A 27236-nucleotide genomic window follows, 5' to 3' on the forward strand; every position below is an offset into this window, starting at 1 on the left:
TTTCATCATGGGCTACCAACAATACAAGTATAATTTAAAAAATTTCTAGGTCGGAAGGTTAGGCCCTAAGGCGGCTGCCTACCTAGCCTCATAGAAGGTTTGGGCTTGCGTGGTCGTAGACATGAAAATGATCGATCTCAAGAAAATCATGGTGGCTATAATACAAATGACAATGGTAAAAAGGTTAAAGGTGGACAAGATAATGATGAAAAGAAATGGCTAATGGGTATTTATGACAACACATTTTGATGTTTTTAATTTCTTTACAGATCCAGATGGAGGAATATATAATTCAATTGGAAACGTAGATATTTATGAAAATGTCTAAGATGATCAAATATTTTAAAATAAATTGATACGTTTACTATTATGTTTCTTTAATAATTTTTTAGTTGTTTCTCATCATGCATTTTCTTTTAATAAAGAATATCATGACTTTCAGATTTAATAATGAAGATTTATACCTTGTTGATAGTACAACGACACATTCTATATTAAAAAGAAAAGATATATATTTTTCTTATTTAGAAATGAGTGAAAGTAATGTTAATACAATATCTGATAGTATAAATATTATTGAAGGTTCCAAGATAATATATGATTATTTAGAGGAAGAAAATTTGTTATTGATAATGCATTGTTCTCTTCTAAGTCTCAAAGAAATTTATTAAGTTTTAAAGATATTTGTCAAAATGGATATCACATTGAGACATGATGAAAATATTGAATATCTCTATATTACAAAAATAGTGTTGGATAAGAAACACGTGTATGAAAGATTATCCACTTTCTCATTTGATTTGTATTACACAATAATATATGTGGTAGAAACAAATGCAATAATAAATCCAAAGTTTACTAACTTAAATGATTTTATACTTTGGCATGACCGGTTGGAGATATCTTGGTTCTATAATATTCAAAAAATTATTAAGAATTCACATGGACACCCATTAAAAAACCAGAAGATACTTAAATTTATTAATTCTCATGTGATGCTTGTTCTCAAGGAAAACATATTATGTGCCTTCACCATCTAAAATTGGAATTGAATCCCTTGCATTTCTAGAACCTTATATAGGAGCTTAGAGCCTTGCAACGTTAAATGGTTGAATACAAGTCATTTATGTTGGGTTGCAAGGGTGCAAACATAGTCCCACATCTAAAACACATGGAAAAGATCATGGGTTTAAAGGATGGAAAGTATCTCCATTGGTATGAGACCTTTTGGGTAGAGCCCAAGAACAAAACCATGAGGGCTTCGGCCCAAAGTGGACAATATCATACCATTGTGGAGATATTTTGATTCCATCGGTACTAACAAGTAGTATCAGAGTGAGACTGCTCTTCATCGGACTAACCGCCGAATGAGACATGATCCGGATCTAACCATGTGGGTTGAACTTTAAACAAGGAAGTGGGTGCTCCCGTGTTTGAATCAAGAGAACCAGACACCAAGCAGAAAGTCATAGTAGGTCGGGTGGACCGAGGGGCAGGAAGTCCTAGTTGTGGACCGTGGACCGAGGGGCAGGAAGTCCTAGTTGTAGCTAGGCAGGAAGTCCTAGTAGGTCGGGTGGACCGTGGACCGAGGGGCAGGAAGTCCTAGTTACGACTAGGCAGCTAAGTCCTAGTAGGTCGGGTGAACCGATGGGGAGGTAAAACACATGGAAAAAATCATGGGTTTAAAGGCCCAAAGTGTCTTTTACTCATTTGATTCAAAACGTCAACCTACGACCATCAATGGTTAACAATTTCACCTGGACGGTTACTATTTCAGATCTATATATTAATGCATCAGTTATACACACTTGAATAGGTAGCAAAATGGATTCGGGTGGTAAAACATTGGTTGATTCACAATACAATTTGGGCTCTAAATTTGTATCCTTTGTGGGTCTACATGTTAGGATCGTCCCGGTGCAATGCGCGTGTCCTCACGTTTCGTAAACGTGCGCAGCGGAAATTTACAGATAATTAAACTAATATTATCATAACACACGCATGGCAAAGTAGAAACAACATGTACAAGGCATGGCAGGAAATTAAAATTTTCCAGAATAACAATTATTCTACGTGCACAAATAAAATTTGCAGAATAAGAAATTATTTTAAACGTGTACCTCACGATGACGATGTTGAGCCATGTTGAATCAATCGAGCGATCCTCGTCCGAGTCCCGCCTCTACTGGTGATCCACGCCAAGCTCCCGTCTGGATGGCTTCGGAAGCCACGAGTCGCGTCATCGTCTTCGGTACTAGCCGATGATCGATGACGATCGAATCGAGAGAAGTCTTGTTCCGAAAACTACGCAACAACGTGTGTCACGATCGTTCCGGGACTTTCTAACTATCACCGAGAATCGTATTCTCGATGTAGTCTCAGTGGTCAACTATTGACCGCCGATAACAGACAAATTAGTCGAAACCTTTCCGACGATTGATGGAAAATTCTCGCGGAAACTTCAGAAGTCTCCGCGAACAAGATTCGTTACATGGCCGAACAAGAACAAGCTTTCTCCTCCGGCAATGAGAATCAATATAAACTTCTACAACAAGAAGTAGAGAGCTTTTCTGGTTGGTAACAAGAAACAAATAACTCCTCTGTTCATTAACAAGAAGAAATAAAATTCCTTGTTCCACAACCAAGAAACAAAGAACAAGCTTCCTTCTAAAAGGAGATCAGCTCTGTTCTTCACGGAACAAAAATCTCTCCTTGTTCTTGACGGCAACAGCAGAAGTGGAGGATGGGTTCCTCTCCGGCGACAGCATGAGCAGCTCTCCGGCGACAACAAGAGCAGTTCTCCAGCGACACCTCTCGTTCTCTGTTCTTCACGGTAACAAGGTGGACAAGCCCTGCTCCTCACGGCAACATGGTGGAGAAAAGGATGCGCCCACGGCTGAGGTTTCGCGCGCCCAAGTCTTCTCCGGCGAGCAGCGTAGAGGAGCACTGGTTTACTCACCATAGCGCCGCGGTAAGAATCCAGCCCTGTGCGCCGCGCGGGAAGAAACCGGCTGCCCTCGCGTTCGCAGCTAGGAAGGCGGCTCTCCGGTCCGGCGAGCCTCGCGTGGAGGAGGAGAGGAGGGTGGTGCGCCGTCTGCCCGCGTGGAGGAAGAGAGGAGGTCAGCGCTCCAGGAAGAGAAGAACATGGAGCTCACACCTCTGTCGCGATTGGGGAGGGAAGCCAAAACAAGAATCGGCGCCCTAGGGTCAAGAAGGCGTCTGTGTGCGAAGTCTACTGACCGCCGAACTCGCTAAAGGACATCAGGACCGCCGTAAGACGCGAGAGGCGCAGCAGGGTTTCTGAGGTGAAGGCTACGAGAGTAGGCCTCGTTGTGTCAGGAAGTAGCCACCGTTTTCGACGTTGGTAACTACATCAAGCGCAAGCCCGTTCGGCTCAACCTTTGTCCGAGATCATCAAGAAGGTATGGAAGGATCATACTATTACTACTCGGATGGTGAAGAACAATCATATGCTTTTAATTATGGGACAAGTGAATTTCACAACGAACAAGCATCTATCGAGGTCTGGAGCGACCCAGACTACGATGAGGGAAGTTATAAAAACTCGTCTCCACAGTAACCAGTCTGGGGTTGTTGTGCATGTGAAGCATCATCCTCATCTGACGAAGTACAGTCCCAGCCCGACTGTCCTTGCCAGAATGCTTCATCCATCGGATCAGAAGGTGTTTCCTCACACTCTGCATCCGAAAGTCGCACCTCGTCCTATTGGGAAACGGATGATGGCAATAGCTCAGTGGCCAGCGAAGAATCAGGTACATCTCACTCTGGTTCCACTGATCATACTGACTCATGCAGGACCTCCGAATCATCCTCATCATGGGAGACTGCATCTACTGAGGAGTCAGAATCTTCATGGGAGATAGCCACGACCTGCTCCTGTGAAGCAGCCTCTACGGTATGCCTAAGCTGTGGAATGGCTGAAGATTCTCCAAAATGGGACGATGAACCGCTGGCTGATCCCAACTGTGCACCGGCAAAGGAATGGATGTCCCATCCATTTTCGGAAGGTGGTGGGGGAAGTGGTAGCCTAGTGCCACTGCCGCCTTCTGCATCTCTTCCACGAGCGCTACCACGGCTAAGTCCGCACTTCTTGCGATGGAAGAAGATGAACAGCTCCGGCGTAGGGCGACGCCAGGAGAGGAGGAAGGTGACCGAGCAGAAGCAGGTCCGCAGGCCTTGTACTGTTCCTAAAGTCATCTCGGCACCTACAGCAAATCCAATCGCGGCCCAGAAAGCAAGCCCGGCCCATGTCAATCACAAATCGACCAGGCCGAGGATTTAGGGTTTAGGGTTTAGGGTTCTCAGCTCAGGATGGAGCCGGTACCTAGGGCAGAGAACAATTGGAGAGAAGGGGCACAAGTGGGAGAGAAAACAATTTCTTCTATTGATTTACAAGAGGGAAGTGGGCATGAGAATTGCTCGTGTGCCTTACTTCCAATTACAAGAGGACTTAAATAGAGAAAGAAAAGCCTTGATTAGAGGAAGAAAAGATTAATCATCACATGCCGGGTGCTCATTGGGCCCCATCGTCACATGTGATGATTCTTTTCTTCTCCCTTAAGTCATTCTTTTCTTCTCCCTTAAGTCTTCCTCTCTTCTCTCCTAAGTTAAGACACATACAAGTGGCGGGACCGCGCCACTTACAAGAGCTTTAATAAAACTACGGGCTCAACACCGTGAGCGCCACTGGTTTTACGAAACCAGGAATCCAAGTGGACCCCTGTTGAACAGTATGGCACATGGACGGCCACCTTTGGGTGCTTTTCAGGCACACTGTTCGACATGACAAAAGTAAAAAGTGGGCACTTACATATCGGCCCGACACTACCATGTGGATGCGTAGGGAATCCGGGTCCACCACGCTCCATTATTGACTCTAGTGTACAGCCTTTTGTCAGCTGGCTGCACGGAGCCGTCGCTGGTTCTTGCCTGACGGACCAGCAACTCCGTCACCAATCTTCACGGCATCTGTCACAGCTGCTTTCCGTTTCTTCTTTTGCATAGGATTCCAACGGAAACGCCGTCTCCTCGGCCTGGTCGATTTGTGATTGACTTGGGCCGGGCTTGCTTTCTGGGCCGCGATTGGATTTGCTGTAGGTGCCGAGATGACTTTAGGAACAGTACAAGGCCTGCGGGCCTGCTTCTGCTCGGTCACCTTCCTCCTCTCCTGGCGTCGCCCTACGCCGGAGCTGTTCATCTTCTTCCATCGCAAGAAGTGCGGACTTAGCCGTGGTAGCGCTCGTGGAAGAGATGCAGAAGGCGGCAGTGGCACTAGGCTACCACTTCCCCCACCACCTTCTGAAAATGGATGGGACATCCATTTCCTTTGCCGGTGCACAGTTGGGATCAGCCGGCGGTTCATCGTCCCATCTTGTAGAATCTTCAGCCATTCCACAGCTTAGGCATGCCGTAGAGGCTGCTTCACAGGAGCAGGTCGTGGCTGTCTCCCATGAAGTGACTCCTCAGTAGATGCAGTTTCCCATGATGAGGATGATTCGGAGGTCCTGCATGAGTCAGTATGATCAGTGGAACCAGAGTGAGATGTACCTGATTCTTTGCTAGCCACTGAGCTGTTGCCATCATCCGTTTCCCAATCGGACGAGGTGCGATTTTCGGATGCAGAGTGTGAGGAAACACCTTCTGATCCGGTGGATGAAGCATTCTGGCAAGGACAGTCGGGCTGAGACTGCACTTCGTCAGATGAGGATGATGCTTCACATGCACAACAACCCCAGACTGGTTGCTGTGGAGACGAGTCTTCATAACTTCCCTCATCGTAGTCTGGGTCGCTCCAGACCTCGATAGATGCTTGTTCGTTGTAAAAATCACTTGTCCCATAATTAAAAGCATATGATTGTTCTTCACCATCCGAGTAGTAATAGTATGATCCTTCCATACCTTCTTGATGATCTCGGACAAAGGTTGAGCTGAGCGAGCTTGTGCTTGATGTGGTTACCAACGCTGATACCAGTAAGTAGGTGGATCGTCTCTCAGTTCTCACTCAGGATGGAGCCGGTACCTGAACAATTGGAGAGAAGGGGCACAAGTGGGAGAGAAAACAAAGTAAGCGGTGGATCGTCTCTCAGTTCTCAGCTCAGGATGGAGCCGGTACCTAGGGCAGAGAACAATTGGAGAGAAGGGGCACAAGTGGGAGAGAAAACAATTTCTTCTATTGATTTACAAGAGGGAAGTGGGCATGAGAATTGCTCGTGTGCCTTACTTCCAATTACAAGAGGACTTAAATAGAGAAAGAAAAGCCTTGATTAGAGGAAGAAAAGATTAATCATCACATGCCGGGTGCTCATTGGGCCCCATCGTCACATGTGATGATTCTTTTCTTCTCCCTTAAGTCATTCTTTTCTTCTCCCTTAAGTCTTCCTCTCTTCTCTCCTAAGTTAAGACACATACAAGTGGCGGGACCGCGCCACTTACAAGAGCTTTAATAAAACTACGGGCTCAACACCGTGAGCGCCACTGGTTTTACGAAACCAGGAATCCAAGTGGACCCCTGTTGAACAGTATGGCACATGGACGGCCACCTTTGGGTGCTTTTCAGGCACACTGTTCGACACGACAAAAGTAAAAGTGGGCACTTACATATCGGCCCGACACTACCATGTGGATGCGTAGGGAATCCGGGTCCACCACGCTCCATTATTGACTCTAGTGTACAGCCTTTTGTCAGCTGGCTGTACGGAGCCGTCGCTGGTTCTTGCCTGACGGACCAGCAACTCCGTCACCAATCTTCACGGCATCTGTCACAGCTGCTTTCCGTTTCTTCTTTTGCATAGGATTCCAACGGAAACGCCGTCTCCTCGGCCTGGTCGATTTGTGATTGACTTGGGCCGGGCTTGCTTTCTGGGCCGCGATTGGATTTGCTGTAGGTGCCGAGATGACTTTAGGAACAGTACAAGGCCTGCGGGCCTGCTTCTGCTCGGTCACCTTCCTCCTCTCCTGGCGTCGCCCTACGCCGGAGCTGTTCATCTTCTTCCATCGCAAGAAGTGCGGACTTAGCCGTGGTAGCGCTCGTGGAAGAGATGCAGAAGGCGGCAGTGGCACTAGGCTACCACTTCCCCCACCACCTTCCGAAAATGGATGGGACATCCATTCCTTTGCCGGTGTACAGTTGGGATCAGCCGGCGGTTCATCGTCCCATTTTGGAGAATCTTCAGCCATTCCACAGCTTAGGCATATCGTAGAGGCTGCTTCACAGGAGCAGGTCGTGGCTGTCTCCCATGAAGATTCTGACTCCTCAGTAGATGCAGTCTCCCATGATGAGGATGATTCGGAGGTCCTGCATGAGTCAGTATGATCAGTGGAACCAGAGTGAGATGTACCTGATTCTTCGCTGGCCACTGAGCTGTTGCCATCATCCGTTTCCCAATCGGACGAGGTGCGACTTTCGGATGCAGAGTGTGAGGAAACACCTTCTGATCCGGTGGATGAAGCATTCTGGCAAGGACAGTCGGGCTGGGACTGTACTTCGTCAGATGAGGATGATGCTTCACATGCACAACAACCCCAGACTGGTTGCTGTGGAGACGAGTCTTCATAACTTCCCTCATCGTAGTCTGGGTCGCTCCAGACCTCGATAGATGCTTGTTCGTTGTGAAAATCACTTGTCCCATAATTAAAAGCATATGATTGTTCTTCACCATCCGAGTAATAATAGTATGATCCTTCCATACCTTCTTGATGATCTCGGACAAAGGTTGAGCTGAACGGGCTTGTGCTTGATGTGGTTACCAACGTTGAAAACGGTGGCTACTTCCTGACACAACGAGGCCTACTCTCGTAGCCTTCACCTCAGAAACCCTGCTGCGCCTCTCGCGTCTTACGGCGGTCCTGATGTCCTTCGGCGAGTTCGGCGGTCAGTAGACTTCGCACACAGACGCCTTCTTCGCAAGCAACATACAGTTCACACAGCGCCTTGCACAGCTCACACCTTCTCAAGACTCCTTTCAAGCTCTGATACCAAAGTAAGCGGTGGATCGTCTCTCAGTTCTCAGCTCAGGATGGAGCCGGTACCTAGGGCAGAGAACAATTGGAGAGAAGGGGCACAAGTGGGAGAGAAAAAACAATTTCTTCTATTGATTTACGTTTATAAGGAGGGAGTAACCAAACGGTATTTGATTTATACGAAATCAGTTTCGTTCATTTCGCATTCGTAAGACGAGTTCCATCATTTTGTCCATTGTCTGGTTCAACCAGATTTTATTTCTCTCGTTCTGAGAATCTAATTCTCAAACTCGTTTTAAGTCCTTCGGAGAACTTGTTGTGCGTGTAACCCAATAGGTTCCCGGTTATGTTGGTCGTCCGTAATTAACCATTAATTACGGAACGATCATGAGTGACACCTAGTAGTATATCATGATCCTCAATTGATCGAAAAATCAACGATTGATTCCAGAACATCTTCTAAACCCTTCAGCAGCTACATTGAATCGTGCCTCGTTCCTTTCACCGTCTTATACCCGCTTGGTTCAGGACATGGTCTATGTGTCGGTCCCCACTAAGCTGACTACGTCACACCTAGCCCAAGCTGCTTTCTTGTCCTGTGGATTCAAGTTACTTGTACATGTGTCCAAGAGTCTCGTACTCTTAACATGTAATGCTTTGGCCAAAGACTTTTAGTAACAATCCTGACAAGCGGCCGCAAGGTATACGTCTCCTTTTTCCAAGGAGCGGTGAATCCTCTGTGGGCTATTCAAACACCTTCGGACACTTCGACTTATACCCAATCATCTCGGGTCCATACCTCCTCGGAGATGCTTACTTAAGATGTTAAAGTATAAGTCTCTATGGCCAAGATGACTTGAATACCGCAAGTCAAAGAAAACTCGCACTTAAGCTGCATTGAGATCTTCATTGACATATGAATCGAACCATATGAAGTCTCAAGACAGGTCACTCCAATGAACTGGTTACCTTTAACCAGCATCCACGTTTAACTCTCAACATCTAATGTTGACAGCAGTGAGATCAGCTGCTTGGCTAACCAAGGAGTTCAAAACGTGCTAGTCTCGACAGAATCGATGACGTCCGTGCTCATCAATCCTCGACTAGGGATAATTCCAATACATTCATAATTACACGTGTAGAGATGCTCACTAGTTGTGATCCAATCACAAATTCTCTCACGCTATGAATCGTATTGCGGACATTCAGTATTTGAGTTTAAGATCCAATCAAACACATATGGAATGTGCACTCAAATAGTGAATTGCTATTTATCCAATAAATAGTATTACCGTAAGGCGATTGCCTTAGGACACCTCTTAAATCTAACACTACAAGTGAGAGAGAATCTCACAATACAATTTGGACTCTAAATTTGTATCCTTTGTGAGTCTACAAGTGAGAGAGAATCTCTCCTCGTATATATTCATAACTTCAATGGTTGTGATTCTATAAATAAATCATCAAGCCACTCGTTTTTCAATGTGGAATTAAACTCCCTTTCACAGTCTTCTTCCATCCATCTCTCTTATTTCCATTCACATTCCAACACTACCATCATAAATTGCTTCAGAAAATGTCTTTCTAATCGCTTATTTTTATCTTATTTTCAGCAAATTAAAACACATGGGTTTGTTCTTACAGTTGAAGATCTGTCTCCAAATATAGGTCTACTACGGTGAGCATATATCGAGGTTTACTTTGTATGTATTTTGATATGTTTTTATTAGTTGTGCTTTCTAAATGCAGGTTTATTTATTTATTTATTTTTTTTGCCAAAGTTGTTTAACTTCATCTCAATATTCTCTTCATGTTCTTTCCATTGGCCATATGTCTAAACAGTGGTCGTGCTTCCTTACTTTTGTGTTTATAGCAATTTCTTCAATGCTAAAATCGTCTCCATCAGTAAGTTATCCTTGCCGTAGAAAATCGAAGTTTACCTTCTTTCCAATGCTGTTGATCCCCCGAGCTACAGTCCGGATAGACATGAACATGGCTTGGCTCTCTATTCTGTAACTAAACGATGGGAGAAGAATGTATTGGCAGATAATTTAGGGACGTGTAACTGTCGATAACCATATCACTGGCACATTTGTGCTGATGGCCGCCCGTGCTTCCCTATGCGTGTACTAAGGAATGGGATGCCTAGTCACGCTGTTCATAGTCTGTCACCTTCATATCGTTGTTTTGGATTCCTCTAAACTACTGACTCACTGCTCACAGGTTAAGCTGGATTAAGTGGTACTAATGACTTCATTACCGTTAACCATTTGAAATTAACTCCTAAACAAAAATTTAATTTAAATTTCAATAAGCAAAGGATCAAAATCGTGGTAGAGGAATATCGTGGGCATTATCGTCATTTGACTGATGCGAAAGAAGCTTCTGGGGTGAGTTGGGAAGGAATATGACGGTTATGCCCCTACCAGCCACCTGTAGAAGTCGTAGTAGCCACCCTCCTCCGCCTCCCGCCGCGCGCTCCCCTCCAGATCCCGCGACCACCGTCCTCCCTCGGCGCCGTCGTAGCGGTGGCTCCACCGCCCGGAGAACTGCAGCGACGATAAGGTGGACGAAGCTGAGGAGGCTAACCGGTCCACGTGATCCCTCAGCCACCCTCGCCCTCCTCCCCCTGCCGCCTCCGCCACCTCCGCGGCCGGCTGCGGGGGCTCCGGCTCGGCCGACGCTTCCCGCTTCTGTTCCTTCCCCGTCCGCCTAGGAATCCACGCCACCACCGCCTCCACTTCCTCGTCCACAATGAACTCGAGCGACGACCCTAACGAGAACGTCCGCAGGTGCCGCGGATGGTTTCCGGCGGTCAGATCCGCCTCCGACGTCGTCGTCCCCCTCCGACTGACGCTCCCGATTTCGACCCGGAAGCTGCCGGTCGTTGAGGCATCTTGGGGCGGCGGCGGCGGCGACGAAGGCAGGGGGGCGGCCGGGAGGGCAATAGAGGCGCGGCAGAGCGGGCAAGATGGGGCGGATCGTAGCCAGGGATCGACGCATTGGGAATGGAATGCGTGGCGGCAGGCCGGGAGGAGGCGGAGCTCGTCGTGCGGGCGGAAGGGGCAGAGGCAGACGGCGCAATCCGGGGAGGATTTGGGTAGGACGGAGAGGGAGGACGCCAGGGAGAACAGCGGAAGCGAATCGACCAGCGCCGCCTTATCTTTGTCAGAGAAGCCGGAGTCCGCGGCGGAGGAATGGGAGTCAGATCGCCTCGGGAGCGACGACGGCGGTGGCAGCGGAAGCGGCGGCGGAGGGGGTGCTGCGGCGACGGAAGAGCTGCGGAGGCGGGAGGAGAGGAGGCGGAGGAGGAGGTGGATGAAGGCGGAGGCGATGAAGACGAAGGCGATAATGGCGGAGATTATCAAGAGGCTGGGGTTGAGGGATAAAGAGGCGGAGCTACTGGTGTCTTCGGTTAAGGCTTCCTCCGCCGGAGGAAGGTGTTTGAGCGGACGCTGTGAAGGCGGAGCAAGCGGCGGCGGGCGCGGCATCGAGGAGGGAGAAGCCATAGCAAGTCGCTTAATTTGGTTAGCTTCACTCCTCTCCTCATTATATATTTCCGAAAATTTTCAAAACGCCCTCTACTATGTTTTTTTAACTTAATTGTAACATTAATAAAATTTTAAAATATTTTTATAAATTAGTTTAAAATATAAAACTCTTTTTGAATTAATTTATTGTTACATCGTGAGGAATCAATTTTGGAGTGACCGTCAAGTAAAGAACAATGTAAAGTCAAATAGCGCAGTGTTATGTAGTGGCCCATAATGAGCATTGGATAGAATAGAATAAGAGATATTTTTTAGATAAAATATTTTTTGACATTTGTATAATTTATTTATGAAATAAATTGAGTGGAAAATAAGGCAACGATCGAGGATCGAGGAGTCGTTAAAGGTAGCAATTGTGACAATGCATTGGGTGTGTAGGAGTGGTGGTCCCCCGAGACGAAACACTGATGGGGACGAAAGCAAAGGGAGTCCCTCTCGTTGCCGGCCCGGCTCACACAAAAGAAAAGCCTTCTTAATTGGGAAGCTTTAGCAGTTAGTGCAGTAGTGGTTTCTTCCTCCAGAATTGGGACACGGCTACCTAGCTGCCCTGATTAACTCGCAGAGCCGCAGTGTGGTGTGGTTTGGTTTGGCCTAAAGATCAGTCAGTAGCTCTGGAAATGCCCAACAATTACAAAGCGACTTGGCAGCCTTTCAGACCTTGTGTCTATGCCTCTTGTCTGCCATTGACTGGCTAGCTTACTCATTTCTCTTCTCTTCGGTTTTATTGGATGCCAAATTACTGCAACTTGTTTAAGGACATAGTACGGGTGTTTTAAGTTTTTGGGACATAGTTGAATTGATTATGATGGAGCAAACTTGTTGAAGTGGATAAATCGAATATCGGTGAAATCGAACAATGCCCTCCTCCAATGGTCAACTGCAGTTACTTGATTTACCTCCTCACAGATGGTCATGTGAGACCACTGGATGGCAAATTTCATCTTTGTTGAAGTATGAGTGTTTTAATTTAATTTGACTTATGGTCAAAAATTTTATTATCTAGGTATCCAATAGAAATTTTTTATCGACTATCAGAATAAATAAAAAAAATATAAATAAGTCAGGATAGATTATTCAATATCATAATTTTTTTAAATTCTTTAAGTATAATGAGTTTTGGATGAGATTTGAACTATCGTTATCTAAGAAACCCGTCTTACTTCTTACTATCGCATCACAATCAACCAAAGATAGTTTTAATTCCTTTAATATTTTATAATTAGGTGTGTTTTTTTATAATCTAAATATTTAATTTTTACAATTCAATTAATTTTAAAGTTAATCAATCTGATCTCATAAAATTTTTTAATTAATTACTAAAATAAATCGAGAAATAGAAATAGATCATGACGGACAGTACAACATTATAAATTTTTTAAACTTTTCATCTACAGTTGGTCTTGGATGAGATTTGAATTCTCATGATCTAAAAGTCGATCCCGCTGTATCGAGTACCATTAAACCATAGTTTCGCGCCCTAGGTGTGTCTTTCTTGAGCTATTAAATTCTTGAAATCTAAGGATTAAGTTTGGTTTCTGTAGGTTTGGACGCGTGGCATGTTTTCGTGAAATCAGTGTCATCATGATTAGGCTTCCTTCAGGCTAGAATAGATTCCGAGATGAATAAATAACTACAAAAACAGAAAAGCAACGCTAATAATGCAGCCTTTGTACTTTGATTTGATGGTTTTGCAGTGAGTCTTCGAACTCGAAAACAACTGTCCTTGAATAGTTTGCTTTTCTTTTATTTTATTTTCCTTTTTATCTTTTGTAGATTGTCATGTTGCCTCCAATTTGCTTTGTATTGATGGTGGGTCTGCTTTTTGTACCAGTGTGTTCATGATTAATGACACTTGAATTTGCTAGCAACATTAGATTAACTTAAATAAACACTTAATTAAGTGATATATCTATATGATATATTTAGTGTTTAAGACATAATTGAGTTGATTACGACAGGCCCGGCTTTAGGCATAGGCGGGTAAGGCCTATGCCTAGGGCCCAGGATTAAAAGGGGTCCAAAAAAATTTAAATTATTTAGGGATAATAAATAATAAATGATTAAAATCCGATCAAATCTTGCGGCGTCCCGATACCGATATCCCCTTTATCTCCCCTCTCCTCGATTCGACGCGTTCTCCTTCTCCTCGTTCGACGAGTTCTCCCGTTCTCTCAACGCCGATCTCGCGACAGTCGTTCGACTCTTCATCTCCTGCCATCTGCCGACGCGATCTCCCCTGAGGGTTTTCCTCGCCGACGCCGGCGAGCGAAACCTCTTCTTCGACGCGAGGACCCCTGAGGCGCAAGACAGCACGGAGCACCTCCGTCCGGTCCGTTCGACGAGCCCTCTTCTAGTCTTCTTCAACGGTTTTCCTCGCCGACGCCGGCGAAACCTCGAGGCTCGCCGCTCGCCCCTCTGGCCGTCTTCCTCGCCGGCGAAATCGCGAGGCTCGCCGCCTCGCCCCTCTGGCCGTCTTCCTCCGTTCCTTACCGGTGAAACCGCGACTCCGCGAGGCTTCAAGCTCGCCCCTCTGGCCGTCTTCCTCGCCGGCGAAACTGCGAGGCTCGCTGGCCGCCGCTCGCCCTTCAGCCCTCTGGCCAGTGGCCCTCTTCTTCAATCTTCGACCGTCTTCTTCGCCGGCGAAATCGAGAGGGCCTCGCCCCTCTGGTCGAGTGGTCTGTGGTCGTCTTCTTCGGATTGCTGTTTACAGTTCGTCTGATTGCTGTTTACTCAAACAGTCAAGCCGATCCGGTAGTTTCTTTTACTTTTTTCAATATTATTGTTGTTGAGATTTAGCTTTTAGATAGTAATTTTTTGTGTTTGATCCAGCTGTTCTACGAGTCTTTTGACGAATCGTTCGAGGGCAGTGGATCGTTTGACGGACTACCAAGGTAAAAAAATTTCGCCTAGGGCCCTCCGTGAGCTTGAGCCGCCCCTGGATTACGATGGAACAGAGTTACAGAAAAAGACAAGGAGGTTCGAATCTCGACAAAACTGAGATAATACCCTTTTCCATCGTGGTCAATTATAACTTTTTGATTTATCTCCTTGTAGATGGTCATGAGATTCACCATGTAAAACCGTTGAGGTAGCTTATGATATATTTAGAATTTATTAAAAAGATCCTGCTTCTTATCATTTAAATCAGAGTCATGGGGATGTTTAAAAAAAATTATATGACAAATAAACAAGAATAAATATAGACATTAACTTTGTATCGAATAATATTATTTTAAATTTATCTATGTTAACTTTTTAAATATATTTTAAATCTTATAAGGTCATCGAATACTTTAGAGCCGTTGTCGAATCATACTAAATGAGTATTGTTACACTTCTAATATTCTTTTAACCTATCTTATTTATTTATGATCATTTTTCTTATTTTGAATCTCTTATAATTATACAATACTTTTAATCAAAGAGCATTTTATAATTACTAATCAATTAAAATAACATCTAACTAATTGTATGTCATTAAGGGCATGTTTGGTTCATTATTATAGTTGATGTTATCAATAATAATCTTGTTTAATTTAGATTATGATCGATTTTCGAGTAATATGACATTATCACCATATAACGAAATATTAATAAAGGGTTATAAATTCAGGAATGTGATTACCGTGTCAGAGTGAGGTTTTTCTTGATTCTGTGATTAATAAGAATTAACATAGTTGGGTTGGCTCGACGTTGTCATCATTCCTTCGCGCGTGAGGGCTCGCGGGGCTAGTTGTTGAGCATAGTCAACTAGGGCGGTGCAGGTTCGACATTATTGTCGTTCCTTGGTTCACTGGGGCGGGAGGTGGCAGGTGGCAGGTGGCAATAGCAGCGGCTACAAAGGCGGTGACGACTACGGCAGCGGTTGCAAAGGCGGTGGCGGCGATTGCAACGGATTCTAAAATAATAAAAAAAATCTAAAATATTATTTGAATTTATTTATTTATATATATCATCATTAATAATAATAATAATATTATTATTATTATTATATATTTTATTTCTTAAATTCTAAATACTAAAACTTTTAAACTAAATTATACATCAAAATTTTCAAATAAATTTTTATTGTATTACTTAAACTTAAATAAATAATATTAGATTATATTTTACTTAGCTTATGTGATTATCTGATAATAATATAATTAAAATTATACATAATAACTTGAATCAAACGTGTCATAAGTACTTTTGATCAATAACTATTGACTGACTCTAAGAACATTAAATTTATGTTAAATGAATTGATCATATTTATTTTTTTCAATCCTATAAAAGATAGTTCAATGTACAAAACTTTTAAGGAGCGTTTGGTTGGGGGTTATTATTGATAATCTTGGTTATCTATTTAAAGTTATCAACGATGATAATTTTGTTTGATTCAGGTTATGATCGATTTCCAAGTAATGCAATATCACCGCCACATCAGTAAATGAAGTATAATTTGAGAATATGATTATCTTAGCAACCTAAGATTTTTTTTATAATTCTGGAGATTAACTAAATTTTTTTTTTATGATTACCTTTCGATTTTAAAACTGAATGTATTATGAAACTTAATTAAAATTGATTTAACTAATTCAATATATTTTAATTTAAATATTTATACATTTAAAAGTGACAATTTATTTTAAATTTTAAAAAATAAAATTAAAAAAAATTATATTTATTAATTTAATAAATTATTTTATGAAAAATTTAGTAAATTATTTTATTAAAATAATTATTTTAATAAATTATTTTATTAAAATAAAATAAAAAATTATATTTATTAATTTAACAACTTTTTTATTAAAATAATTATTTTATTAAATTATATATATAAATTTATTTTAAATTTTAAAAAAATAAAATTAATGAATTATATTACGAATGAAAAATTTTATAAATAATAGATAGTGATTAAAGAAAAAATTGATAGGAAAAAAAAAGATATCTAAAAAATCATAGAAGAATAGTAAGTGAAAACAATTGATAATGCTAATCTATAAATAAGAAAAAAAACATCTAAAAAAACATACATGTATGTATCAAAGCGAAAAGCTTGATCATGGGTTGGGTTTTAGTCACCACCAATGATGTGATTGGATTGTTTAGAGTGAACAATAAGATGTCGTCGGCGATATGATTTGTAAGAGCATGAACAAGAATTTAGATGTTAAATGCTTTAGGGTTTTTGTAGAGCTATCGGAATAGTAATTACACTACTTTTGCGTGACATCTCAGTTTTAACAGAGCTTCGCACGCCAAAAGGTGAGTAGATAGCATGTGGTGCACGTGTGGTTCGGATTTGAGTTTTGGTTCGGACGCATGTGGTAATTTGGTGCTTAATGGGGACGAGCGAATGAGCAAATGTGGAGGGGCGGCAAATTGGTACAGATTTGATAAGTGATATGTGTTTTTATGTTTTAATTTTAAAACTTAGCTACGTGTTTTTAAGTAATTTTGAAAAAGCAACTGCGTGACTAAGTAAGAATTTTGGAAAAGTAACTGCGTGGTTAAGTAAATTGCGTGGTTAAGTAAATTGCCTTTTTTTCAGTTTAGGCCGGCCGGATCGAACCGCTCGCCTCACCTACGCATCTCCCTTCGAACACCTCCTACGCATCACCGTCGCCGTCGAGATCACCGACGCGGCGGAGGAATCCTCCGGCAGTCCTTTTCTTCCTCCTCTTCGTTATGGTTTCTTCCTAAGAAGAGGTCCACGAGATAGTATCAGCCATGGCAGGCTCCATCCCTCTCTTAAGCCTAAAACCTTTCTGCATCTCTGGTCGCGGGTAAGATCGACTTCCGATGTGATATGAACAATGGTTGCCCGGATGTGGGATAGTCTTATGTCGTAGATGATTTCTTACTCTTTGTTATGCTGCAGCAACTTCCATTCCTTCTGGTGTAGTAGCTATTCCGGAATTTTTACATGCTCTAGGGGATGCATACCTTAGGGCGCCCATCTGGAAACCTGGATTCGCCATGTGAAGCCTGAAGGAAAGGGTGGAAATTCCGATGTAAGCATGATGTTTCTTTTTGCTCTACGTGCTTTGATAGCCACAAAGAATAGGAATTTACAGAATTTTTCTTCCAAATTGAAACGATCACTTCATATACCTAACTATCAGATCTAAGTACTACCAAGAAAAGTTGCAATTTGAGCGGTTAGGCAGTTTTGGTAGGAGTGACTGAGTGCGAGCAAATGGCTTAGGCTAATTTGTGCTATCCAAAGCGGGAAGTGGATTTTTTGGATAATATTGTTCATTGTGTGCAGTTGCTTCTTGGAGCTTTGTCTAATGGCTTCTTCATCTCCTGTGTTTGGTGGCAAGACTGGTGATTCTGCTCCGGCCATTGCATCAATAAATGGAAGTTCAACAACACAGCGGTTTTCCAGGTAGATTTATCTACTCCTATTTCTGAGTTGCTAAATTTGCTACATATATAACCTTAAAATCTTAACGTGACTAAGGAGAGTGGCAGCCAATATTCATGAAGATGTGTAGCACATACAAGAGGAAAAGCATATGAATCTGATTGCCATGGCTAGTCTACGGGCATGCTTTGTATCAGAAAGGTCAAGATTGTTGTGCCTTGGAAAGGTTCAAAATGTCATGCTTTATCTAGCTTACTTGCATCACAACAAAATTGCCAGAACATATTTTACATAGATACTGTTTTTGTTTATAATTTAACAAATTATGATGTTATCATGGGTCCTTAGAGTCCAAGACTAGCACATTACATAGATTTTCTATTTGTGGAGCTCAACCAAATCTTGGAGTATCGAGAAGATATGGCTTGGTGATGCTCTAGTAGTTTGCAATTTTTGCTTGATTTCATTAACCTTCCCTAGTTCTAGCATTGGTTACAGCCCCATTCATTGCACCGCCCTATTTACGTTAATCAAAGGTATAACCAATGGTTCCTTCAAAGAAATAAGAAATATGCATTGATTTCCATAGGACAAAAAGCAATAAGTTTGATTGTTATTGCTCTAATTCATCATGTTCAGTTTTGAGTCATATACGTTTGGTAAAGCAATAAGTTTTAGTTTAATGGATCATGATTTTATTGTCATTGCTCCCGGGATGGTTTGATTCTGAAATTTAAAATCATACAAAATTATAAAAATAAACAATTTATTAAATATTTTTTCAATAAATTATGACTAATTTTGTAAGATTTTAGTTTAGTTTTAATTCTCTAGGGATAGAAAAAGCACAATGGGTTGTTTTTAGCCCATTGGTTGGCTGGCTATGACTGACACCTCAATATATTCACATGGATTAAAATAAACAGTTTTGAAACAGAATGGTACTTTGCCTGACAATTCACCACCTTCAAGCTCTACAGCAGTGGAACAACCATCCAATAATGTATCTTCTAGTGGGTAAGTTGGAAAAACATGGATCTGAAGTACATGAGTCTATATTATTGCTCATCATTCATGCTTTGACTGTATCAGGGCTTCTTGGAGACTTAACTCACTCAAGGACTTAATTATCCTACAATAAAGAAACCTGTTACTATAAAGGTAACTTCTTTGGACTTAATTATCCTGAAATAACCATAACCACCTATAATTTTCTGAGAACTTCTCCATGTCTCATGATTCAGTGAATATAAAGTGGCCGTGCAGTTAGTGCGCATTCTGAACAGGAGAATGAAGCCCAAAATGCGTTAGATACATGTACAATGTGAATTTGCTGGGGAAATATTTTATATCTCAGATGGAACAGAACCCAGTAATGAGCTTGCATTTGATGGTAGTTGTTCAGAGATTAAACTGAAGCTTAAAGCAAATTGTAAAACAATTGTTAGTTTTAGAGAGGATGCATGGTATCATTGGTAAACAAAATTGAGTGATCTTCAGAACGTCTAGTTCACTGATGATGATTCCTCAGTGTATGATTCTAGCCCTGATGATCAGAATTACTTCAGAAGACAAATAATATCGGTTCTAGAGAAATGCAGCTATCAGTGATCTGACACAAATGATGAAGATTTGAGATCTTGCTTGGACATGAAGCTGTTCCATGGGACAATCAATTGATGCCCAAACAAGAACCCAAGAATGCAATAACTTGTCTCGTGTCAAACAGTTTGGAAAGGTGATCTATGTCTTGATCTCATCTTTGAGTGTGTTTCGGACTACTTATGAGCAGTTGATGCAATAATATTTCAGCAATCTTTGAAGCAGCAAAAAGAAGAAAAGATACATCGATCAATAATTAGCAGTTGTAATTGAGCATTCCTTGAGCTTGGGATTATTTTATATCTGACTGATGACTGAGTAATGCTAATTTATGAAAGGGAACACAAGTGAGTTTTCTGTATTTGTTTGGACCAAGTAAACCAAGGCTGATGCATCTTCACATGATCATCAAAATTTCTTTCTTTCCAAAAGGTTTAGCACACATTCAAGCCAGTTATATCAACATCGAATCTTAATTATGATACTTACATTTCACATCAAACCCACTTACATCAGCCATCTAATGGTACATGAAAAAAAGAAAGAAAGAAAGCAAGGGTTATCATTCAGCAGCACTTTCTTGAGCAAAGTTGATTCAAAATGCTCAATCATGACATCTGGTATGCTTCAATGTCACTCCAGCTTTCACTAAAGTAAACTAATTTGGATCTCTCTGTTGTTGCTATGACACTGAGTGTCTTGTGTTCCTTGAATGAACCGATTTGGATTCCAGAGTAGTGGAGTCAGGGCTCTCAGACATGTCGGAGCTGCTGTTTTCGCCAACTTTGCTTGACCACAGCTTGTTCAGTATCTTCTTGGGCATCAGTATTCCCTTGACTTTGCTGTTACCCTTGTGATCACAATTCTTATCAGCATCATTGCATCCATTGTGACTTTCTCCGCCGCTACAGGCCAAGCTCATAGGCTCGAGAGAATTAGGGACACTGCCCCATCCGTCTCTTGTGTTTGTTGTGATGGACGATCTTGAGCTCCCGTAGGAGGCAGCATTTTCGTGAAGGAAAAGAGGTCTACCATTTTCAGGCAGTTCAGTTGCACCACCCACTGATGCTCCCATCTGCTCAAAGAAGAGAACTTGAACCACCACACGAAGAGGAAGGTGCTCGTTTTGAATTGCATGAATGCGGGCCTCAGTCGTCAGCTTCTTGCAGTCCATCAGAGCGCATATTTCCTTCCTTTCACTCTTTGTTAGAAACGGGTGCTCCTACATCAGCATCATAAAGCAAACAATCAAGAGATAGAATTATTCAATTGCCAAAGAACATCCAATATGAAGAGGAACCATATGATCCTAAAGAAAAATCTATTGGGGTTGGAATGAAGGCTGTTCGATAATTACCTTAAGATACTTATCAATTGCTTGGTAAAGTGTATCATGCACCGGTCTTGAGGCAGCTGATACCATTTTGACAAGCCTTATAAACTTGGAAAGAGGTAGATTTGGATCTTTTGCAATTTCAGCGAGGTACCCATCAATGAGCTTTGTAACAGCAACTTTTGAATTTGGCGAAACAAAGATTGGGCTCCTAACCTCTACGACTTCCTCTGTGTCCTCGGGATTGGTTCGAGCAATGTCGTTGTCAAGCATTACAAACTCTTCCACAATACTTAGAACCAAGTCAACATCATGCGCAATCTCCCCTGTTGTTGCTGGAAATAAAAGGTCGGACACAGAAGCTTCGTGCAACTGGGATCCAATTCTAGTGATCAATTCTTTCTTGCATATTCCTTCGCATTCCAGCAAGTGTGCAGTTCTTAAAAGATTGATCAAGAAACTGCATGAAACTGAACCTGGTTCAGTTGGCAATAGACAAATAACGGTTTCTAGTATCGTTCGAACTTTTGCAGAATTGATTCCTGCAGTCATCACTCTGCCTTTCTGAAAACCTGGAAGCCTCCTGTAAGCATAAGCTTTTAGAGCTTCTCCAATCACATCATTTGACACCAACCCCTTCGCCTTGATAGCAATGATAACCTGCTTATATAAGTCCACTTCAAGATCACAGAGATCCTCAACCCACCAATCTGAGGGGACAGACTGTTGCTTCCTAACTCCATTCCAAAGCTCATCAATTCCATTTTCAGATGCAACTTTCTTCATGTTGTAGGTGTATGACCAATCTACCTCAGAAGGATTGATGGACGCTTTTGAAGCTAGAGAGTGGATGCATTGGCTGACTACCTTCATATTCTCCACCCATGGTAGCAAAGACTTTGTTGTCTGAAGAACTATTATCGAATCCTTCCAAGCTCGCAAAACACTGGAGCTCAAGAAGACGTCTATTTTGTAGATGAGGTTTCCTTTCTCAACAGTGTCATGCATTTCAAGGTATTCTGCAGCACAGCGAGCTGCAACGACATTGTACGCGTTGAGGGTAACAATCATGCCATAACAAAATTTAGCACAGATCTCAAATGCAGCTGGGCCACCAGGAATGTCAGGTATGTCGATCTCACTGTCCTCATTTCTAGCTGCTGACAGCTTTTGCAAGCGAGAACTTTTCGATAGAAGAGGGAACTGCATATACCATTAAAAAAAAGATGAGATTTTATCCATAGGGGGGAATATTTAGAGTGAAAATATGGCATCAGAATGAGGATCACAAACAATTCAACCTGAATATATCTAGTACTAAAAAATCACATATGAATTCTATAATTTCATGAAAAAACTATAGAAAGAAAAGCAACCAAAGATGTCTAATAAGATCATCTATAGCTAAAAAAACATCCCCTAGGAAAAAAAACCTAAAGAGAAGAAGAATTCAGGACAAAGTGAAAAGCTTAAATATATTATGCCATATCAATTGAGAGTACAGTGGCTACCTTATGTAGATAAAACTTCACATCTGCTACACTAATGACAATGTCAGCTTCCAGTTCAGCTGCAACAAACCTGGATAATTCTCAGAACTTAGTATTCAGATGAAAGAACTGAAGTCTTCTAATATGTATGAAAAAGAAAAAAAAAACATAATGGATATGGAAAATCTGTTAAAAAGGTAACATGGGAATAAACTCAATTTCTGAACATATAGGCATGAATAAAGAGGAAACTGGAGAAGCTGACAGCGAACTATGTGATGATTGCAACTGTGTTAAAAATGAAATGTCTCCTTATCCTATTCATTACAACACTGTACATTTTAAATACTTTTTATGATAAAATATACTTCTAAAACCATCACTCTCTGAATAAAAATTTATAGATAGACTACTTTCAGTCCAAGAGAAAATGTATCCACATGTTGTAAAAAATTCAGATTCTCCATATAAAGTCTTCATGTTAAGAGTCTCAGAAACTCAAGTTAACCGCTAGGGACAATCAATAAGTAGATAAAAGCATTTTTCTGAAAAATTTTGAAACTCATGCCTTCAGAAGCCTTTGGTTATCAACAATGATACTATGTTGGCATGGGTGAATGTCATTATGTCACCCCTGTTGACATGATTTCACTGCCAGTGACCAAATGACTTGAGATATCGTGTCAGTTGGCACGAGTTAAACATCTTGTTCCATCTGCCCACCAATGCACAGAATGGTCACAATAGGTGGAAGAAAGGAGAGTTTTTTTCTTTTTCGGTCTCTGAGTGTACATAAGTTGTGCTATGGATTTATCTGGGAAGGTTACTTCAAGATTAGTTGGGAAAAGTCTGGACATCTAAATTATCAAAAAAAAAAAAAAAGGAAGGAGTATTTCCTTCCATGATATGCAAGCATTCTGTGAGTGAGAAGATATGAAACAATTTCTCCTCTTTGTCAACTGGTAATATCTCACACCTTTTGTATGCAAAGGGGCTTGCTTAAGCTTATGACAACTCAGTGAGTGGGACAACTTTGTGAAAATTTTCTTCAACTCATGAATAACTCCCTGAGGACCGCACTCAAAATGGTTAAAGCTCAAATAACTTTTGTGGACTTTGGAAGAACCAGCGGAATGGCTTCTCTAGGTACATTCTTCTTTTTCAGCTCCATCCTCCACCTCTAATTCACCACCAGTAGGATATGTTGACACTTTGTATGGCGCTAAAAGTATTTCATTCTGGTGTAGGCACTGAAACTCTAGATCAGAAAGAGATTTTAAACCTTGAATTTTAGCCTCTAAGACCTCTTAACTGGTGTAGAATCTGTACTTTATAACTCATCGCTAAATGTTCGGTGAAATAAATGGCTTCAAAATAAGCTTTTTTTTATCACATAGTTGTCTATTTCATGGAGCTCTCTCTCTCCCTCTACATATACATGGAAGAACAAGAGAAAGGCAATTTGCTTCATAAAGAGAGCTGCCTTCCTTAGATATACACACAGAACAAAGAAAATGCTAACAGGCAATTTCAACTTCCATTTTCTCAACAATAAAAGATCAATTATCACAAGAGCTTCACCTGATATTGTTCCCATCAGATTGAAAGGCATCTGGCCTCGATCCAAGCTTCATATACTTCATCTTTCCAAATCAAAAGAAAGACTCAAAGAATCTCTCCTCTAAAAGCTGCAAGAAGCTGAGAACCCTAATTATGATCACTTTCCCCTTCAAAACCTTAGGCACACGTGAAAGGTCTGTTCTAGGGTTGGTGGATGGTGAATTTCCTCAGCAAGGAGAAGACCAAATCTCAAACCTTCTTCCAACAGATGGGAAACCCTAAGACACAGTATCAGTCTCCGAACCTGTCCGAGACGCCTTCAATATCTTCCATAGTCGCCTGCAACCACATCCTAAAGCATTAAACTGCTGCAGGAAACAGATTGAAGAAAGTAAAAGAGCACACTTTTGTTCCACTTTACAAAATAGAGAGACCATGGATGACCATTAACCAGAAGAAAGCTAGAGAGTGAACAAGGAGAGAGCAAAACGAAAGCTTAGACATTGCAACCTCGAAGGAAAATAATCACCTCACCTCTCATCGTTTTTGGTCGACAGAGTGAACAAACAAAAAAAATGATGAGTGCTAGGATGAACAGGGCGCTCTGGCGACCTCTATATAACCCCTGATGAACGGCCATGGAAAAAGAAAGAAAGAAAGAAAGAGAAGCAGCAGGAGCAGGTGGCTACGTGCAACGATGGCAGTGGAAGGAAGGAAGGGTGGCAGGAGAAGGGGACAAAGGCTGGACTGTGGAAGAGCACCTCTGTGTCTGTGTGGCTCACTGTCCAGTTGATGTCGAGGATGGTGGTGGGTTGGATGGGACAAAAGCAACGTCATGTGTTATTTGTTGCTCTTGCACAGTCTTCCACATGACCAGCCTATGCCTCTAGCCAATGGGTTGGCTGTGTTTGTGCCTGTCCCTGTGCCTGTCCCTGTGCCTGTGGGGCGGACTGCGGAGGGTGGAAGGGGGTGGAGGTGGAGGGGTCGCCTGAGGACGGTGGTGGTGGGTGGTGAGGACTGTGCGCTGTGGAGTCTCATTCGCCAATTAAGTTAAGCTTATCGGATTCTGTGATAGATTCCGTCGCTCGCCGCTGAGATTTTTATTTATATTATATATATATATATATATATATATATATATATATATATATATATATTTCCTTTGTTTTCAATTTGTTAAAAAATATTAAAGAGAAATTTTGAGTTTAATTTTGTGAATTTAAATCTTATGTTTTTTTTTTTCCTTGAGGATGGATGGAAGAGAGAAAAAGATCCAATTGCTATGGATAAAGAGACGTTTGTGGTGCAAAAGAGGTGTTTTATTAATGCATCTTACATTAATTATGAGTCGTATCTAGGTGTCCAATTGATCTAAGTGAACATACTAGATCCTTGAAGATGATTGATAATTAATCCTGTCTTTGGATTCGGTCTGATCCTATAGAAATTTTTTACTTAGAATAAATATGAGAAGTGTTCATGTTATCATACATCGGTAGCCAATCTTCATAGATTATTCCTAGCTGATGAGAGGCATGCTCCGCCAATGGGCCCACAGGCTCATGGGTAATCGTACTTTGCCTTGCGTTCTATGTTTTTCCATCAAATACTGCATAAGTATGTTCTAGTCAAGGATTAACCTATAATTTTCTGGAGATCCACCAAGTATCTTTACTGTTGCATCGTGCCCTAAGGGTGAACATACTATGATTATTTTTGCAATTTCTATAAAAGGTGAAATCCACCACCCCAATGGCTCCACACGATCGATCCCACAACCATCTATGAGAAAATAAATCGAAAAATTACAGTTGATCATGACGAAGAAGGGTATTGTCGCGGCTTTGCCGTGAACGTACTATGATTATGAATCATATTGAAGTATCTAATTGATACATGATTAAATGAGGATTTTGATAGAAGTAATCCAACAAACACAACTTATATCTATAAAACAAAAAAAAAGAAAAGAGAGAGTTACCCTAAAGATGAAGCTTCTTCTATTGCTAAACAATTTCTAAATAAATAAATTTAATTTTAATTTAAACAAAAGTTCTTCACAAATGTATCCTAAAACCTCTAGTCACAACTTCTTCGAATGTAACACCTATCCTAACACTCGAAGATCATCGATATATCATTTATGATACCCCAATGAACCATCACTTCGACCCATCCGTATTGAAGATAACTCTCCACCTCAACCGATCGATAAACTTTAAATTAAGAGGCCGGCAAATAAAGAAAATCATTGTTGCAATCTATTGAGCGAGCTAGGATAAGGTATTTGATGAGGGCATTAAATGTGCTCGTGTATTATTTTTGATGTCATTTTCCTTCTTTGGGACCTCAACTATCAATCAATCTCTCTATCTTTAAATCATCAAATGCTACCCAAATTGGGGACAACTCCATCCGTGGGCAAAGATCTTGTCCCCCACTACAATTTATGTCATCTTCTTTTTCACAAGTAGGTTGTTGTCGTTTTAGAGATCCTTTCTTTCTTTTATAGTAAAAAGATACAACAATAAAGTTCTATTTTTTTTCTAGATCACAATAATCATTTAATCAATAATAATAATAATAATAATAATAATCTATTTGCTCATGTTCTCAATCCTTTTCTTTCATGTGTTAACTCAAGTCTAAGATACAATTATCAATAGATTAAGAGCTTGTTGAAGGGTTGAGTTCAAGCCTTATGTGGGTGGGTGATTGTAGAATTTAGATTAAGCCGAAAGTGTTTAAACGATATTTTTGACGAATGTGTTAAACAAGTTGCAAAAGATGCTCTAGGTTGTGATAGTGAGTCTTGCTCAACGGCTTCATGTGTAGTGTCTATCTTTGATTGAGTCCGACTTTCCCATAGAGACAACCAATGGGTGAGCCTACCGAAAGTCGTACGCATGGCAACCATTCACACGGCATAGGGTCCGTCGCCTTAATATATAAACCTTATTTTTGCCAACTTGACGAGAGCATTTTAATGTTGGCAAACTAATCGCTAATGAGTCGAAGTAGTGTGTTGTTTTCACTTTACACACGAATGCATTCTTACAAACTTTTCATAATCAAGAATTGACCTATAATTAAGATTGAAAAGGAATTTGGCCAATCATAATGAATTGGAGGGCTGAGATATTAGACAGTGTTACTTGTCAAATGTCAATTTCTTTATTTTTGAACTTTGTCTAAAGTTTGAAGTTGAATAATTATTTCTAAAAAATCAATTAATGCCACCGAAATTAGATTTTGATTGCCTCTGTGTGGACCAACATTAAATAACTGAATTGTCTACTTCAAATTATAATTATGAAGATAAAGAAGTTTTTATTTATAAATTTGGCAAATTTAGCAAATTT

The 27236-nt window shown here is 41.3% G+C and overlaps 3 protein-coding genes across 5 annotated transcripts; 1 reads left to right on the forward strand and 2 right to left on the reverse strand.

Moving 5' to 3' along the window:
• Positions 1 to 10235: 10235 nt before the first annotated feature.
• Positions 10236 to 11489, reverse strand: LOC141813882 (E3 ubiquitin-protein ligase ATL4-like). The gene has a single exon (XM_074701881.1). It carries the CDS (start codon positions 11487 to 11489, stop codon positions 10395 to 10397), a length of 1095 nt encoding a protein of 364 aa, XP_074557982.1. The 3' UTR covers positions 10236 to 10394.
• A 6323-nt stretch (positions 11490 to 17812) lies between these two features.
• On the forward strand, positions 17813 to 19030 carry LOC141812972 (uncharacterized). The gene is made up of 4 exons (XM_074700902.1): positions 17813 to 17910; positions 18370 to 18425; positions 18816 to 18906; positions 18982 to 19030. Exons 1-4 carry the CDS (start codon positions 17813 to 17815, stop codon positions 19028 to 19030), a joined length of 294 nt encoding a protein of 97 aa, XP_074557003.1.
• Positions 19031 to 19867: 837 nt separating this feature from the next.
• On the reverse strand, positions 19868 to 24673 carry LOC141813268 (phototropic-responsive NPH3 family protein NPY4-like). 3 transcript variants are annotated; one of them, XM_074701204.1, is made up of 5 exons: positions 24409 to 24673; positions 23896 to 24213; positions 22336 to 22405; positions 20849 to 22027; positions 19868 to 20713 (listed from the first exon to the last, which is right to left on the reverse strand). In XM_074701204.1, the coding sequence occupies exons 2-5, from the start codon at positions 23955 to 23957 to the stop codon at positions 20174 to 20176; spliced, it is 1851 nt and encodes a 616-aa protein (XP_074557305.1). In that variant the 5' UTR covers positions 23958 to 24213; positions 24409 to 24673; the 3' UTR covers positions 19868 to 20173. The 3 variants fall into 3 exon arrangements, with proteins under 3 accessions (XP_074557305.1, XP_074557306.1, XP_074557307.1); XM_074701205.1 differs by having other exon boundaries at positions 24404 to 24673; XM_074701206.1 differs by lacking the exon at positions 24409 to 24673 and adding an exon at positions 24280 to 24375.
• Positions 24674 to 27236: the final 2563 nt, after the last annotated feature.

The sequence above is a fragment of the Curcuma longa genome, chromosome 20 (assembly GCF_044706935.1).
Source record: "Curcuma longa cultivar G26 ecotype Majalengka, Jawa Barat chromosome 20, ITB_CL_G26_1.1, whole genome shotgun sequence".
Lineage (NCBI taxonomy): Eukaryota > Viridiplantae > Streptophyta > Magnoliopsida > Zingiberales > Zingiberaceae > Curcuma > Curcuma longa.

What these genes read in the sequence shown, in the direction of transcription:
- LOC141813882 (XM_074701881.1), bottom strand. Translation starts at nt 11,489, where the DNA reads ATGGCTTCTCCCTCCTCGATGCCGCGCCCGCCGCCGCTTGCTCCGCCT.
- LOC141812972 (XM_074700902.1), top strand. Translation starts at nt 17,813, where the DNA reads ATGGCTTCTTCATCTCCTGTGTTTGGTGGCAAGACTGGTGATTCTGCT. An exon ending in CCTATTTACGTTAATCAAAG is followed by an intron (nt 18,426 to 18,815) that starts GTATAACCAATG and finishes TAAAATAAACAG; the next exon opens with TTTTGAAACAGAATGGTACT. An exon ending in AATAATGTATCTTCTAGTGG is followed by an intron (nt 18,907 to 18,981) that starts GTAAGTTGGAAA and finishes TGACTGTATCAG; the next exon opens with GGCTTCTTGGAGACTTAACT.
- LOC141813268 (XM_074701204.1), bottom strand. Translation starts at nt 23,957, where the DNA reads ATGAAGTATATGAAGCTTGGATCGAGGCCAGATGCCTTTCAATCTGAT. An exon ending in TGAAGTTTTATCTACATAAG is followed by an intron (nt 22,028 to 22,335) that starts GTAGCCACTGTA and finishes TGGTATATGCAG; the next exon opens with TTCCCTCTTCTATCGAAAAG. An exon ending in CAATTGATAAGTATCTTAAG is followed by an intron (nt 20,714 to 20,848) that starts GTAATTATCGAA and finishes ATGCTGATGTAG; the next exon opens with GAGCACCCGTTTCTAACAAA.